The sequence below is a fragment of the Schistocerca americana genome, chromosome 11, assembly GCF_021461395.2.
Source record: "Schistocerca americana isolate TAMUIC-IGC-003095 chromosome 11, iqSchAmer2.1, whole genome shotgun sequence".
NCBI lineage: Eukaryota > Metazoa > Arthropoda > Insecta > Orthoptera > Acrididae > Schistocerca > Schistocerca americana.
This window is the reverse complement of record NC_060129.1, coordinates 98,673,661-98,687,450: the sequence shown is the minus strand read 5'-3', so window position 1 is coordinate 98,687,450 and position 13,790 is coordinate 98,673,661. Positions and strand designations below refer to the sequence as shown.

The 13,790-nt window shown below is 44.2% G+C and overlaps 1 protein-coding gene across 1 annotated transcript in view; it reads left to right on the top strand.

The window, feature by feature from the left end:
- The window catches only part of LOC124553303, a 36,360-nt gene extending 22,794 nt beyond the window's left edge, over positions 1-13,566 (top strand). Inside the window, exons 4-6 of the mRNA XM_047127183.1 lie at positions 1,249-1,457; positions 10,589-10,885; positions 13,409-13,566. Of these exons, the coding sequence (XP_046983139.1) occupies positions 1,249-1,457; positions 10,589-10,885; positions 13,409-13,566 (664 nt within the window). The remainder of the gene's footprint in view (positions 1-1,248; positions 1,458-10,588; positions 10,886-13,408) is intronic.
- Positions 13,567-13,790: the final 224 nt, after the last annotated feature.

The window sequence follows — 13,790 nt, the reverse complement described above, 5'->3', positions numbered from 1 at the left end:
AAGTCATCGTATCGCGCTGTCCTTAGCCGTTGGATCAGCTGAAAGGGACTGAATAAGTGGACCTGCTTGACGGTACATTCACGTTTGTCCACTGAACTCATCTTCCCGTGTCATACAGTCTTTACGGAAAATTATCGCAGATGTCACATCACCTAAAGCATAAAGGAAACTCCCTGGCAGGTCAGAGCCGTGTGTCGGATCCGCTACGTGCACTCTCCACTGCAGAGTGAGGATTCGTCCAGGAAGCAACTCCCGAGGCCTCTGGTCACTGCAGTGCCCATCCTTCCGGGAGCGCTGGTCCCGCCAGCCGTGCAGGGGAGCTTCTGTGACGGCTGGAAGGCAGCGGCTGAGGTACTGGCGGAAGTAAGGCTGCGACGGCGGCTCTCGGTTCCTGCCTGTCCAGCTTGATGTCTATTTTTTTAAGGACGTCATATTTGACTTTAGAAATTGTTTTACAATTGCAGTTTCGGCCTTTTGAGCCATTTTCAAGCGGTAATGAGGACGATTTTGCTTCAGCTCATGACAGACATGTCCACATGTCATCGTCTAAAATCATCTATAACAAATTTGAACAAGTCATTCATATCCTTAACATAAATATCACATGTTCACTCTCTTGCAATGCATACGAAATTCTTCTTTAAAGAAAAGAGGTATTCTGCGGCAAGCGCTGCAGCTCTGCTGTTTGATGTGTCTGAAACCAGTTAAAACGATATAGCAGCACAGAACGGAGTGGATGATCTGCAAGAAATAGTTACAATCGGTATCTCACTCAAGTGATCTGAAATCTAAAGATGAAATCTCGATGCGCTAAAATGCTAAAAAGACCAATGGATTTGCGATTGTTTGCTGTGTTACTATGCATCCTTTAAAGAATGAAAAAGTTCCAGGTTTTTGTCCCAGTCTGGTACATAGTACTCATCTATCAGGAAGTTTCTAATCCACTGCTGAGTGGAAATCCGCTCGGGATACTTTTAGCCACGCGGGATTAGCCGAGCGGTCAAGGGGCGCTGCAGTCGGGCTGTGCGGCTGGTCCCGGCGGAGATTCGAGCCCTCCCTCGGGCATGGATGTGTGCGTGTGTGTGTCCTTAGGATAATGTAGGTTAAGTAGTGTGTAAGCTTAGGGACTGATGGCCTTAGCAGTTAAGTCCCATAAAATTTCACACACATTTTTCGATACTTGTACGTTCTTGCTAGACTATACATGCTTGGTTTTTAACTTTTAACCTGGCACCTTGTGTGCTACAGGCTGCCGCTGTTGAGTGAACGCCTGCTGCGCTATCAGCCGTGGAGCCTCTCCTTTGACGACGACTTCAGTGCGCTGTGCAAGGAGCGGCAGCCAGAGGCGTCGCAAATGTTCAGCCTCGCTGACGAACTGTACGCCCTTTATCGTGTCTCCTGGTACACTACAGCTGAGTACATCGATTCAGTCTACGAAGATGATTTCAAGATTGTAGGTAAGTTTAATACTGGGACCCGGCCACTTCACGGTTATGCGCTGACAACTGTTCAGTTGTTCGAGGAATGAGATTCTAATACCCTTCTGAATTTGTAGTTTTAGCTCTTGCGTGATTTTGCATGCCACGCAAGATAATCTCTGGTGCTCTTTCCAAAGTCAGTGTTTAGATTCCTCGGCAACCCTCCGTCTGGATCTATGACAAGCTAACTACTTCATTTCGATGTATTATTGACTTCTTCATTATGCAGGGACTAAAAAAGACTACATAGACAAAATTTTGGAGTGTTTAGAGAAGATTAAAAAGAACAAATTTTATGTGACACAAATGTCACAGGTGTCATGTTTTGGAGACGTTACTCAAGTGCCAGCTGGGTGCTAACGATTGCGCAACACACTCGAAACAAGTGGGTGTCTCACAAATAATGTTTGCAGCCTCAGCCTAACAGGCAACCACCTCACCTGGGGTGTCTGCCAGTGTCTGGTACACTGAACAACTCGTCTCCCTCCCGTAGGAGGCACGCAACACCTCTAAACAGTGCCCAACCCACAGCACTTTCAACACCGTCTCTGAACGCCAGTGCAGATAAGACCTTCATACGTGTGCGACACGTGCCTCATATAAAAAAGTGTTCCTTCTTATCTTCTATAAACGCTCTAAAATTGTGTACACGTAGTTTTTTTTGAGACCCAGTCTAAGGCTTGTTTTAAAAATAGCGAATGGTTTCTGCAACTTAACGGCTACAGACAAGCTAATGTTTCGTCAATACTGTAACTTGTGTAGTGTTCTACATTTCTCATCTATGATCCTGGCATGATACTGTTCGTATTTACTAATTTTCTTTGACGAATAATATTTCGATTTGTAACTGAACAGTTAATTTTATCAGATACACTGTTAATATTATCCTTAGAAATGTTAATACTATGAACTGTAGTAGGACTGAGGAAACACAGCTATCGCATCTGTCTGCTAAACAACTCTATTTGTTCGAATCACTATATTTTTTTAAATTTATTATTTTACTCTCGTTGCTGGGCTTTATCTCTTACTCGATCATCTATCTATCGTGCACCAGACATGAAACGAGTTGCAGGGTTTTCATTGGTAGTAAGCTGACTAATTAAGAAACTAAGGTGGTCGAAAAGGGTTACAACAGATAAGGAAGTAAGTTATCACAAAAATATCCGTATAGTAGAACCAGGAACTGTAATACTGAGAAGAAAGGCCTTTCCAAAATTTCGGCTGTCGCCGATAATTTACTGCAGGCACTCACAAGAATAATACTGGCACCTAAAAGGAAATACGCATTGTTAGCAAGTTACTAAACAAGCGGACTCTTACCCCATCTGTTGCTAGACTGAGCTGCACTCTGCAGCATGTCTATAATGATGACTGAAACTGTTATGGACACCGAGAACAAACGTGTGAGCTGTAGTTGATGTTTCAATTCATCACGAGCCGCTACAAGATATTAAAGAATGAGCAGCGACAAGACCTTACAGAGTTGTGGACCACTAGCCGTTTGTCTGGAAGCTAACTTTAAGCCCGACATTGAAGATATCTTCAGGGGCCGACCGGTGTGGCCGTACGGTTCTAGGCGCTTCAGTCTGCAACCGTGTGACCGCTACGGTCGTAGGTACGAATCCTGCCTGGGGCATGGATGTGTGTGATGTCCTTAGGTTAGTTAGGTTTAAGTAGTTCTAACTTCTAGGGGACTGATGACCTCAGATGTTATGCCCCATCATGCTCAGAGCCATTTTATCTTCAGGGGAAAGTGGTCGTGATAATCCAGAGAGATCGGAGAGGTCGTGGCAGTTCGGTCGAGATTGGGGGGGGGGGGAGGGGGAGGGAAAGAATAAAGTCGTGCGAATCTCTTCTGAGCACGTGGCGATGTTCGAAATGGTTTGCACCATCCAGCAGGCTGCTACAACGGCCCTGTCTGAAAGAGTTGCCCTCGCCACTATTAAAACCGTGGCGCTTCTCTGCCGGCTTCTTTACGCATCACTGTCCAGCACAACTAGATGCTTGCGCACAACAGACCAACGTATCAAGAACCGAGCCCTGATCTGTTGTCGCTGCCATTGTGTAAAATCAACTAAATCGCAAATCCAAGCCTACAGATCTCACAAATACTTCCAGTGTGACGACTATCTGACCCAGTATTGCAGAACCACCTGGCCTATCCCAGTTACAAACAAGACCAGTCCAAGTTGCAAATTTTTATTTTTTATTCATTCGATGATTTGTTTCGGAGCAAGACCAATTTTCAAATCACCATAACATAGTCGAAAATGGCATTTCTGAAGATGTCAAAAACGTGCAATGGACATTTACAGTGCATAGAGATAACTCACCGAACGAACAAAAACTTGGAACGGTTTTTCGTTCACTGATTACCAGAAGTTGCTGACACAAACTACTGCAGCATACTGGAAGTTCGTTAAACCTCCCATATTAACTGTGCCCAAATGTACAATCCTTGCACAACTGCATCATCTACACAGCCTCAACTCGAATGATCTAATAAATATAAAGTAAACGCATTATTCACGACACTAAACTTACATTCCGCATCCCAACAGCTACATGCATTGCATCCTCAACATCAAAGATATTGAGTTCAGATCCACAGTTTTCTACACCGTCAGTAGAGCTCACCGTCATCATCCCAACAGTTTCTTGTGTCGCATCCCTAACATGAAAGACATCCAGTTTAGAACCACTGTTTCCCACAACAGTCTTTCAGCGTCCCCATATCGTCCAACAGATGACGATAACAGCCACAGTCACCTTCCATTTTAACATCCAAGTCACCTGTTCCAAAAAGCAATCCAACTTTAACTTCAGCCACACCAAAACATCAGCTTAAAACGTATACCTAACCTTGTTTCGCCACATAAAACATCAAGACAAAGCAGCAGCATAGCATTCCATCCATATGTCTGTTCCCTCAGCTCCAACGAGATCTTCATCACTCACATGTTATCTCAATGCTACAACTATACTTTAATGAAAATTGTTACAGTAACGTAACATAGTCCCAGTCATTCTACACTCTACAAAGCACAGATAATTGCTACAACATACAATCAGATGGTACTGCCAATGGGTGCTTGTGAGATATCCTGATACCAGCACCTCATTCTGCAGATCAGAAACCCAGGGATTGGTGATACACATGAACAAAAACACTGCCACATTTTCCATAAACTGAACAATCTATTGAAAAAGGATTCATTCTCCTCTCATCCATAACAACCACACGTTACCAAACAACCTCAACAAGGCAGACTCAGTGCTTCATATCTTAAAGATATACTCATTGTATCTAATGACTGCTCGACAATTTGGTACATACAGTGTCACACAAATACGACCACCATATCTCTTGGTCCCAGTTTAAAATGCCTGTCTATAACGCCACAAAACGAATTAAATATAGCATTTACAACACAAGACTATAAAGTGAGTGTGTGGGTTGGTGCTATTCTGTCATTCTGCGCAACAGATTAATCTGAGATATACCCTTTACCCTTTGGCACCTGCAAGATGCAATTTCCACCCCCACACTACTTTGGACCCCAATTAATACCACACGTGCTCACACAGCCACAGCCACGAGGAGCTAAAGATAAGTGTATTGCTTTCCAAACAATAAGGCGTTCTGATCATTGACTGTTTCATCTATCTACTTGTAAATTTATTAAAAGCATGACACAACAACATGTCTGTGAGATGTGGATGTTAAGCTCTTAACGCATACATTACAGTCATGTACACTCAACAGATAACTCAGAGTCACAGTTCTCTCACAATGCAAGGACAGTGCCCAATTATGTGGAGGAAGATAAGCGCTTGCAGTAAGGCGGTGGACCTGCTGCTCCATTCCTCTCTGCTGACATGGGCAGAGGACTCTCACTTTCTCATATCTTGGAATAATCACGCATCCCCAGCCTACAACAAACTCAAATTAAGAAGACAGGAAACACGACAATGTGGGGATTCCATCACTCAGCCATCCTCTGTACTTGGGTAAAACCCACTGAACGAGGCGATGCTGTAGTAAGCTGTTGGCTCCAAACTTGGTTTTCGACCATATTTAGTTTCTCTGTGATGTCCCTACACAGCTTAAGGTGAATGACACGACGGTTCCTATGGATGGACGCCGCTGTCCTGCTTCCCCGTTCTTCCCAATTCTGGGTTATGCTCTAATAGCTGTTTCACCAACAGGACGTTAAACACTGATCTTGTTTCTTCCTTCGTCTTTCCAAAAGCCTTAGTGGCCCCAGTGTTACTTTCGCCAATATAGCTTGGATCTCAGCAGTCTCAAAAATTTACCATTCCTTACAGTCTTAGAACACCTTGCACTCTGTATCATATTTGCCGTCTCAGACGCAACCTCTACCAGCTGATTAGATTGCCCTCTCTTCTGAAGTTCCTCAGACTTTGTCACAAATTGTAAACGTCCCATAAACGTGGGGAACAAAAGCAATTTTTCTCGCCTATCCTCTGGATACCTAGGCTTCTGGTGCGCCTGTACCAACATGTCATATCCACCCTCCACTTGCCACCCTTCTGTATCCTATTCGAGCGGAACTTCAGCTGGCTGGTTCTTCCTGTTCCAGAATAGTATGTAGACACTTACTCCTCCAACCATCTATAATCCTAGCGTATATGCCTCTTCAATATGTAGATGATCCCGCTTCCAGCCTCCTGACCACTGTCATCCCTCCCTCACACCTCCCTCTACCCACATCAACTTGTCAATCATACTTCCCAGCCCACTCCAACACCTTGAATACATACACCCTTTCTGGCCGGCACCTGCATCATACTGTATTACCCTCGTAGTAGTTATTGGGAACTGACTGCCAGTGACTTGCCAGAAGCACGAGACTTATCTTCACCATAGCACCATCATCAGCTTCAATGTACATGTGTTTATGTAGAGACGCTATGGCTTTTATTTTTTTGAAACCTATCATTTTATTCATTCTCCCATAAAAGCTATACTGGCCTAACTTCGATAGGCTGAAGAGCAGCAAAGTGTCTGAAGCTTGCGCACCACACGATAATGTGGTGGGAGTGGAATGAATAACAAAGAAAATGGAGTGTTTACGACAAAGTGGTGCATTCGGCCTTTCACAGAACATGGCGGTGTATGAGAACCTTTCAGAACTTATTCGTCTTACTGGGTATACATTTGCGCTCAACACGCCAATGAACTATACAGGGTGAGTCACCTAACATTACCGCTGGATATATTTCGTAAACCACATCAAATACTGACGAATCGATTCCCCAGACCGAACGTGAGGAGAGGGGCTAGTGTAATTGGTTAATACAAACCATACAAAAATGCACAGAAGTATGTTTATTAACACAAACCTACGTTTTTTTTTTAAATGGAACCCCGTTAATTTTGTTAGCACATCTGAACATATAAACAAATACGTAATTTGTTGCATTGTAAAATGTTAATTACATCCGGAGATATTGTAACCTAAAGTTGATGCTTGAGTACCACGCTGTTCGATCGTGTGTATCGGAGAGCACCGAATTACGTAGGGATCCAAAGGGAACGGTGGTGGACCTGGAACAGCACATTACGTCCACATGCTAACACCTTTTTATTGGTCTTTGACGCACATGTACATTACAATGAGGGGTGAGGTACACGTACACACGTGGTTTCCGTTTTCAATTACGGAGTGGAATAGAGTGTGTCCCGACATGTCAGGCCAATAGATGTTCAATGTAGTGGCCATCATTTGCTGCACACAATTGCAATCTCTGGCGTAATGAATGTCGTACACGCCGCAGTACATCTGGTGTAATGTCGCCGCAGGCTGCCACAATACGTTGTTTCATATCCTCTGGGGTTGCAAGCACATCAAGGTACACATTCTCCTTTAACGTACCCCACAGAAAGAAGTCCAGAGGTGTAAGATCAGGAGAACGGGCTGGCCAATTTATGCGTCCTCCACGTCCTATGAAACGCCCGTCGAACATCCTGTCAAGGGTCAGCCTAGTGTTAATTGCGGTATGTGCAGGTGCACCATCATGCTGATACCACATACGTCGATGCGTTTCCAGTGGGACATTTTCGAGCAACGTTGGCAGATCATTCTGTAGAAACGCGATGTATGTTGCAGCTGTTTGGGCCCCTGGGTCCTGGTACCGTTCTGCATACACCCTGCAAGCTTCAGCTGCATTTCGTCGACACTCGCCATAGATGAGTATCACTCTCCGCCTTTTCAGAGTTCGAATACACCATGGTCACAGTTCCTAGAACACCACACTATCACAGACGTCTGGTAACACGGTGTACTACAGTTGGTCTGCGTGCGGAGACGAATGCAGAATAACAATAGCAGCAAGCACTACATGCGGACATTGCGACAGCTAGACCAAACCACAACAGTGCACTACAGCCACACTCGTAAACACGGTCGTCATCGAAACATGTCCCTGCAGATGCTGCTCGCCGACCGTGGCCCGTGTTTGTTACAAGACGCAACTGAATGTTGGAGGTTTCAAGCGTCAACTTTAGGTTACGATATCTCCGGATGAAATTAACATTTTACTATGCAACAAACGGCACTGATTACGTATTTGTTTATATGTTCAGATATGCTAACAAAACTAACGTGGCTCCATTTAAAAAAACGTAGGTTTGTGTAAAAAACATACTTCCGTGCATTTTTGTATGGTTTGTATTAAACAGTTACACTAGCCCCTCTCCTCACGTTCGGTCTGTGGAATCGGTTCGTCAGTATTTGATGTGGTTTACAAAATATATCCATCGGTAACGTTAGATGACTCACCCTGTATACATTGGATGATGTGTAGCATATCAGTATCATTCTCCTTTGATTTGTACTCTGAACAGGAATAGTGCTCGAGGAAAACGACCATCAGGACTTCTCAGAATGCAGTAGGTAAAGCCGTCATCAAGCTGAAGCCTGGTTTGGTCACCACAGTGCTTCGCGAGCCATTGTCCTACTGCAGGTTGTGGTCACTCGCCGTCTTCCTACTTCTGAACTAACTCACCCAGTTAATAATTGTGGGACACAGTTAATTATTGGGTCTCTGAACAATTCTACAGTTCCAACATTTTCGATTTCCATAAATCAATGTCAGAGGTGAAAGAAGAGATAAGTGACAGAAGGAATCTCGGGAGCAATGCCTGAATCCCAAATCTCTGGAGTTGTAATCCCACATTCATCCACTCAGCAGCTGAGGCATATATGTCCTAATTGCATTTATTGCTGCATTATTATCATTACACAAGGTACGAGTCAGACGAAGTAATTACATTTTTGTGCGTGTTTTTGAATGTATGCAAACAGAGTATTAACAGTAAATCGTTCATTGTGGTAAAGGAACTCCCAAAATCGTCAGTTACTGTATTTTGTTGTGCTTTTTCTCGACAATCTCGTGCTAACGACACAAACTGGTGACAAATATGCTCCATCACTTTTTTTTACGCTGCGTGATGGGGTCACTAAGTTCACGGAGGAAAGTGAAATATCACAAAGACGAGAATTCAGCCTGCATCCTATTTCTTTGTACAGGACGCCTATGGAGTTATGTCAAAAGAGTAGATTCTATATGGACGTAGTTAGATATAAAAAAAATACGTATCCAACGGATCAGTGTATGGGCGATCACAACTTCCCCACATATCTACGTGTCTCGCTGTCCCCCTTGCTTTATTACGGGTCGTCCTAGTAATTCTGCTTAGAAAGACTTCCTCAACACTTGTGTCAATTTTCCATTAATCTTTCAACGTTGAGCCACATGAGGCTTTATTATTCTTCATATTCAGTTATTTGCGTGGTAAGATCAAAAGTTTGTCATGACGATTTCAAAAGGTTGTTGAGGTGGTAATGTTGGGATTTCGTGGTAACCATTTTAATGTGGCTTTAAATGCTGCAGAACCAAATAGAATCCGAGAATAAGTTGTTCATTAAGAAACCCACACATCTGAACAACAAAATGAGACTCAAGCTCCTTCCTTCTACAACCACACAAGATCCGTGATTGCCTTGTCATGGAGGTGAGATACTGAAAACTTCTGTTGTACAGAGAATTGGAAGTTCCCATTCATGCAAGCTTCAAAAGAATGTGGTCCTAACAGGTATTCTGATCACACAATGGCCCACATAAGGTGAGGTAGGTTCCTTTCCAATTCTGGCCCACATAATGTGAGGTAGGTTCCTTTCCAACACTTGCTGATAATGGGTACTTTCCTTAGACAAAAAAAAATTTTTTTCCTTATCAAATAGTGGTATATGGGACATTTATATGTAAATAACATTCTTGAGCGAGACATGGCAGAAGTCGCCACAACGAAGTACAGTAGGTTACAAATCGTTGCTCCACACCATTGTCAGATAATTCAGTAACAAACATGGGCCTCAATCCTTTCGTATTCATATTTTTTCAGAGTGGTCGTGCATTGTTGAAGAAGATGCTTGAAGTCCAACTGCTCTTCTGCAAATGATTTTCATTGGTGACTGCTCATCTGATTAAGAGTGGGTGACACACGTTTCCTGTCACTTTTTATTGCTTCCAATATGTGGTCTGTCTTTGAGACAGCCTAAAAATACAGGACATTTATCTCAATCAGGCATGGCTACTTTACGAGGGGGACTGAGGCAAATGGTCTCATCATACCTTACATAGTTTTTCCTATCTGCGAATGTTCATGCACCCACGAATCCTCCACTAATCTCTCCTTTACAAGATAACTGTTGGTCCATGGATTCGGAACTCAAAGACTGCAGTTCTGGAACAAAAATATAATTCTGACAACATTGTTTTTTTAACATCTTCAGTGCAGGACTATCAATAAAACCTATTTACTTCCTTATTTTTACTACGTCAAGAGCGATGCAGGGACTTCTTGGACACCCTGTAGATGAAATAGACGCGCATAGTAACATGATATCTGTCTTTGTTAATACTCTTACTTTGTGTTGACATGCCGCCTTACATAGTTCTGGGTAACTGAACCTGGGTAATGTGGGTAAACAACGCCCAGGCTCCTCATCCAGAGAAGACTTTGGATTCAGCTGCCTGCAGTGTACGGGCACCACCTACTTGCTGTCGTTTTCTTGCAGACGAGGAGTGGCAGCTGGAGGACAGAAGCCACGATACGCTCTCCGTGAACACTGACTGCGTGCAGCTGTTGGTGAACGCCCTGGACCACCCCACGTGTCCGCTGGAAGACCTGCCACTGGAAGCCGTGAAGCTGCGCGAGCAGTGCCGCGAGCAGCTGTGGGACGACGTGGTGCAGAGGTCGCCCCACATACCTGTCACCAGCTACCTGGCCTACACGCAGAGGATAAACGTCAACCTCTGTCTTCTGGCCTGGATGGCGGTCAACTCGTACGGCATTTGTCAGGACGTCCCGTTTAGTATGATACAGTCCGTACACGATGCTCGCTGCTATTTCGATAGTCCTGATGATCAATCATGTCTGCAGTCGAACGCTACAGACGCCATCTGCTCTGTTTCCAGAGCTATTCTGTTGCTGAAGTGTCGCGATTTTTCCTCCTTTAATGCTTCTGATGATTGTACGCTCTTTTATTACCCATTTCAAAGTTTCCCAGTTGGATTTACTAAATCTATCCGCATACTGTATCAAAAGTTAACAGAAGAAACCCTGAACTACAGAAACAGTTTAAACAACGCTACCTTGAGATACAAGGATTTCAAAATTGACAGCTTGAAGCCTTTAGAAATCTCATTTATACTGATAAATATCATTTTCCGCTTCTCGACTGCCGGAGTATACATGTATCTTCCCCAGTTACGTAACTTGCCTGGGAAGATACTCTTGTCGTTTCAGATCACGTGCATAGTCCAGATCCTGTGTTCTGAGGTCGTGTATCGTATGGCAGGCGTCCCTGACTTACCTACAGCAGTGCTGATAGACAGCGCCCTCACACTTCTCAGCTGTATCTGGCTGAACTCATTCTGCTACCACATGTATTCTTGTGTTCGCCATCTCAGGCTTCCTAACCAGCTACTACCTGCTGAAGTAAGCCAGTTATTCCATCGTGAGCTGCTGTGTGTGTTTATACCGTGGAGTATAGTATGTGTGGCAGCTGTTGCTTTGGAAAAGACGAGTAAACATTACCTCATCCACAGTCGCATAGTAGTCCTTGCAGGGATTTCAGTGTCTGTGGCATTCAACTTGGTTTGTCTCGGACTGATTGGATACATGTACCTATGTAATCGGTGCTCCATGCGGCAACTCAAAATTGTTGATAACAAGAAATTTGCCTCAAAGAAGCAATGTCTTTTTATGTCAGTTAAAGCCATTATATTAAGTGGAATAGGAATTATTATTAGAATTGGGTTCCACCAAGCTCAGGGAATAGCGCAGTTAGTGTACTGTATACATCTAGCTACGATGGTGCAAGGACCAGTGCTCTTCGTCTGTTTCGTTTGCAATGGAACGACGCTCCCTCTACTGAAGAACAGGATACTTCTTTGGTGGAACCCAACCGATATCCCTGCAGGTCTAGAGCTGTGTTCGGCAGCCGAGAGGAATCTGGCCAGGAGAAACAATGAACAGTCTCCCTTTTCAGAATCCTCGCTGTAGCCTCCTTCAGTATTTTTCGCAAATAACTGTCTCCACACTACACTGCATTAAACCCAGAAATAAAAATGGACTCTACCTGGTATGACAATATTAAATGTCATTAAATCTGATATCGTACAGCCAGTACTTCTCTTTCCTAACGTCTCCTTCATTTATAACTGTGTGCTTATTTGTGAGTGGTAGCCTCTGTCTACCTATTCTAATGCACTGAGACTACTTACTAAAATTGTTGGGAATTGCTTTGTGTATACAATAGGCTGTGTCAATCACACGTCCTGTTATATACAAGGAAAACGCAGCACGTTGTCAGAGGAATTCCCGTTCGTCAGGGTCATCTACCGTGGCGATGGTGCATTTCTGGACACATGTTCGTTGGACGTTTTTTCTCCGTTTTCCTTCGGGGATCTGTCTTTGCAGTTTGTCGGTTTTATTAATGTATAATGTATGATTATAGTATATAACATTATGTCTGAAACAAGGAAATTTTCCATATGTGTGTGAAAGATGTACTTTTACGTGATTTGTAATTCAAGTACCATGACAAGAGACATTCAGATACTTATAAAATCAAAAGAGAGGGGCCAATGACTGAAGTGGTGTGTGCATGAAAGTGTAAATGGGTTTGTTGAGCTTATTAGTGGTTCGGTCACAAAGAGTGGCTCAAACAGGTATAGTAATAAAGTAACACATGACTTGTTGTGTGAAATGTGGCTTGAAGTGAACGCAAAGTGTCGAATGGCAGAGTTATATGAGATTAGCATTATTGGGTTTGTGAGACAAGATGATGATTTGTTAAGCTAGAGGTTTGTAAGGATACTATGGCAGATGTTAAAAGTTAATGTTCCATGTGCCACTCTTGAGCAAGGAAGAACACTACTTAAAGGCGTATTTACAGAAACAATACTGTGCAAGGATAAACTTGTGCCAGTACTGTGAGTCCTGGAAAACATGTGCCATAGTAGCTTCACTAGAAGCACACAGTACGCCGAATTGTGATTCGTAATCAATAGACGATCTCCAATTTGTTCAAATAAAACCTGAGTGTGCAAAGTAAAGGAGTGTTTGTGTGAATTTAGTATCCAGCCCAACTGAAAATCCTGTGATAAATAGTACTACGTGGAGTGATTTTCGTGAATTTTGCATTTAACAGGCACCCGCAGTGTTAACCGCGATTTTCGTGCTAGACGCAGTGGAACCAGAGGCCGCAGCGCCACGAGGGAGGCAGGTGCCGGGTGCAGCCCGCCTGGCCGCAGGGGGGCGCCGGCAGCTCAACACATTCTTTAAAACCGTTTGACGAAGATTTGCAGGCCGTGCGCCTCGATTCTGTCAGCGCAGCGCCAAGCCAACCCTGGCCCGCTTTGCGTGACGCCACGAGAGCGCGCCGCGGCCTCCTCTTTAGGTGGTGGTGGGCAGAGCCGACACGGGGCGCACTGGGGGCGCTTAGCGGCCCACCCAGACAAGCGTCCTGCACCACCGGGACACGCGTAAAGTCGGTCCGACACAGCGGTCGCCAGCCGAGCCTCGACCCGCTGGAAAGTATCGAACCTCATCGCTCGAAAGCCAGTAGTTAACGGCCCTCGTGCTACCTACTTACCCCCAGGCACGATCCCGAGTTCCGACCGCAGTACTGGGAACATTCACAGCCAAGTCCAGGAAATTACTATCGACTGGCTGTACGAAATACACAGTTCAAACTCAACAGGAAGACGGTC